Source organism: Petaurus breviceps, unplaced genomic scaffold (genome assembly GCF_028583685.1).
Source record: "Petaurus breviceps papuanus isolate PSGF00001 unplaced genomic scaffold, PetGlider_PUasm1.0 90255, whole genome shotgun sequence".
Taxonomy (NCBI): domain Eukaryota; kingdom Metazoa; phylum Chordata; class Mammalia; order Diprotodontia; family Petauridae; genus Petaurus; species Petaurus breviceps.
In genome coordinates, this window is record NW_027187200.1 from 735,865 (window position 1) to 737,726 (window position 1,862).

General features: G+C 52.6%; 1 protein-coding gene across 1 annotated transcript in view; it reads right to left on the reverse strand.

The window, feature by feature from the left end:
* RRM2 (ribonucleotide reductase regulatory subunit M2) overlaps positions 1–1,431 on the reverse strand; it is a 10,355-nt gene extending 8,924 nt beyond the window's left edge. Inside the window, exons 1-3 of the mRNA XM_069107748.1 lie at positions 1,197–1,431; positions 792–866; positions 285–443 (exon numbers count right to left, since the gene is read on the reverse strand). Coding sequence (XP_068963849.1) covers positions 285–443; positions 792–866; positions 1,197–1,295 — 333 coding nt within the window. The 5' untranslated portion in view covers positions 1,296–1,431. The remainder of the gene's footprint in view (positions 1–284; positions 444–791; positions 867–1,196) is intronic.
* Positions 1,432–1,862: the final 431 nt, after the last annotated feature.

A 1,862-nucleotide genomic window follows, 5' to 3' on the forward strand; every position in this document is an offset into this window, starting at 1 on the left:
AAACTGGAGCCCCAGTCTTCCTGACTAAAACCTAGCCCTCTACTGTGTCACAATAAAATTCAACAAAGGACTTTCAGTGCCATGAGAATAAGTTTAAATGAGACTATACCCCAAAGAAATCTCCTATACTCAAGAGGAAAAATTTCAAAATAAATAGAATGGGATAAGATGAATCCAAGTCTCCACTTTTAAAATGAAGCGGAAGGGATCCTTTTCTAATAAAGGGCTAATGAAATCTAAGTTAAAGCTTAAAAGACCCTGACCACGGGGTCGGGAAATCTCACCTCCTCAGCTGTCCAGAAGGAGGCCTCCGCTTTCTTATACATGTGCCAAATGTCATGGTACTGAATGGGGAAGATGACAAAGCGCCGGGGATTCTCCTTTAGGAGCGGCTCATCTTCATGGCTGAGGAAGGCTGCCCCGGTGGCTGCTTTAGCTTTTACCTACATAAACGGGCGAATGTTTTTAAAAAGCGTCCCAAGAAAGAGCTTTCATAGGGAGAGGAGAGGGAAAAGAGAGGGGAAGAGACGAATTTGAATGGGGATAACAGAATAGAGGGGGAGCAGCAAGGCGGGAAAAGGGAAAGGGAGGAGAAGAGGCGGGGAAAGGAAGGAGGTGGGGCAGGGAGGGGAGCAGGGATTGGGCAACCAGGAAACAGCTGCTCAGAGACAAAGAAGAATTTGGCGCCAATACCAAATAGCACCGGCTTCAGTTTCTCCTTACCCCATACCCTCCACTCCAACACAGGGCTTCTTCTTCCCCCTAGCCCCCAGCCGCCACCGACAACTCACCGGCTCCGAGGGCTCCTGGAAAATCTTTCTCGCCGTCTTACTGGCCAGGATGCGGGTGCTGTTGGCGGAGGGAGGCTGGAAAAGGAGCAAGGCCAGACGTACCCGTGAGCCTGAGGTCAAGGGGGGGAAGCCCCTGCCCCCACCCCGGCCTTGGCTGCGAGCTCACTTCTGCTCCTCCTAGGCCCCCGCCCTTCTGCCTTTAGGCGGGGACACACACACACACACACACACACACACACACACACACACACCGGGTTCTCCTTGTCATGCACACACTTCATTCATTCATTCAATAAACGTTTATTAAACGCCTATTATGTGCCGGGCACTGTGCTAAGTGCTGCGGATTTAAAAAAAAAAAAAGACCATCTCACATACAGACGCACAGACACACAGACCACGCACCGTATTTTCCTTGTCTGTAAGCTTGAGCGCCTTTAGAGGCGAAAGGTGAAGTTGCTGCTGGTCGGTGACTGTGGAGAGAGGGGCGCGGGAGGACAGCATGGCGGTGGCTGGAGAGCAGACGGGTTAGGCGCGAGCAGGAAGCAGGAGACGAGTTGGCACGAAGCAGCGGGGACAGACGTTCCTGACAGGTCAGAGCTGAAGCATTCAAAGCGACCGGCGCGTTCCTCTGACCGGCCTTATATCCCATTCGAACTTGGCGCCATATTCCCTTGCAGACCAATCAACGGTGGAGGGCGAACCCATTCGCTGTCCTCTCATTCGCCCTGGGTCTGAGTAAGCCCACCCCTTCCCGCTGCCATTGGTTGGAAGAGTCGCGCGGGAGATTCGAGAGAGCCTCGGGGTGGGGCCTCGTGCGCGTTCCCGGGCCTTTGAAATGACCTGGAGGACTTCCTGCTCGCACATCCTCAGACCCGGGACAGACGTCAGAGATGCCGGGACATTTAATTGTACCCACGATCTGACAAGCTGCAAGGGACCTAGCCCAGAAAATCGCTGCCTTCTTTGGGCGGAAAAAAGTGTCCTCTGTTAAATCCCAGTGACCAGTGCCCCTTTCCACACCCATACTTGACAATAAAAGTCTAAACTATATTAATATTCCTGGAGGTA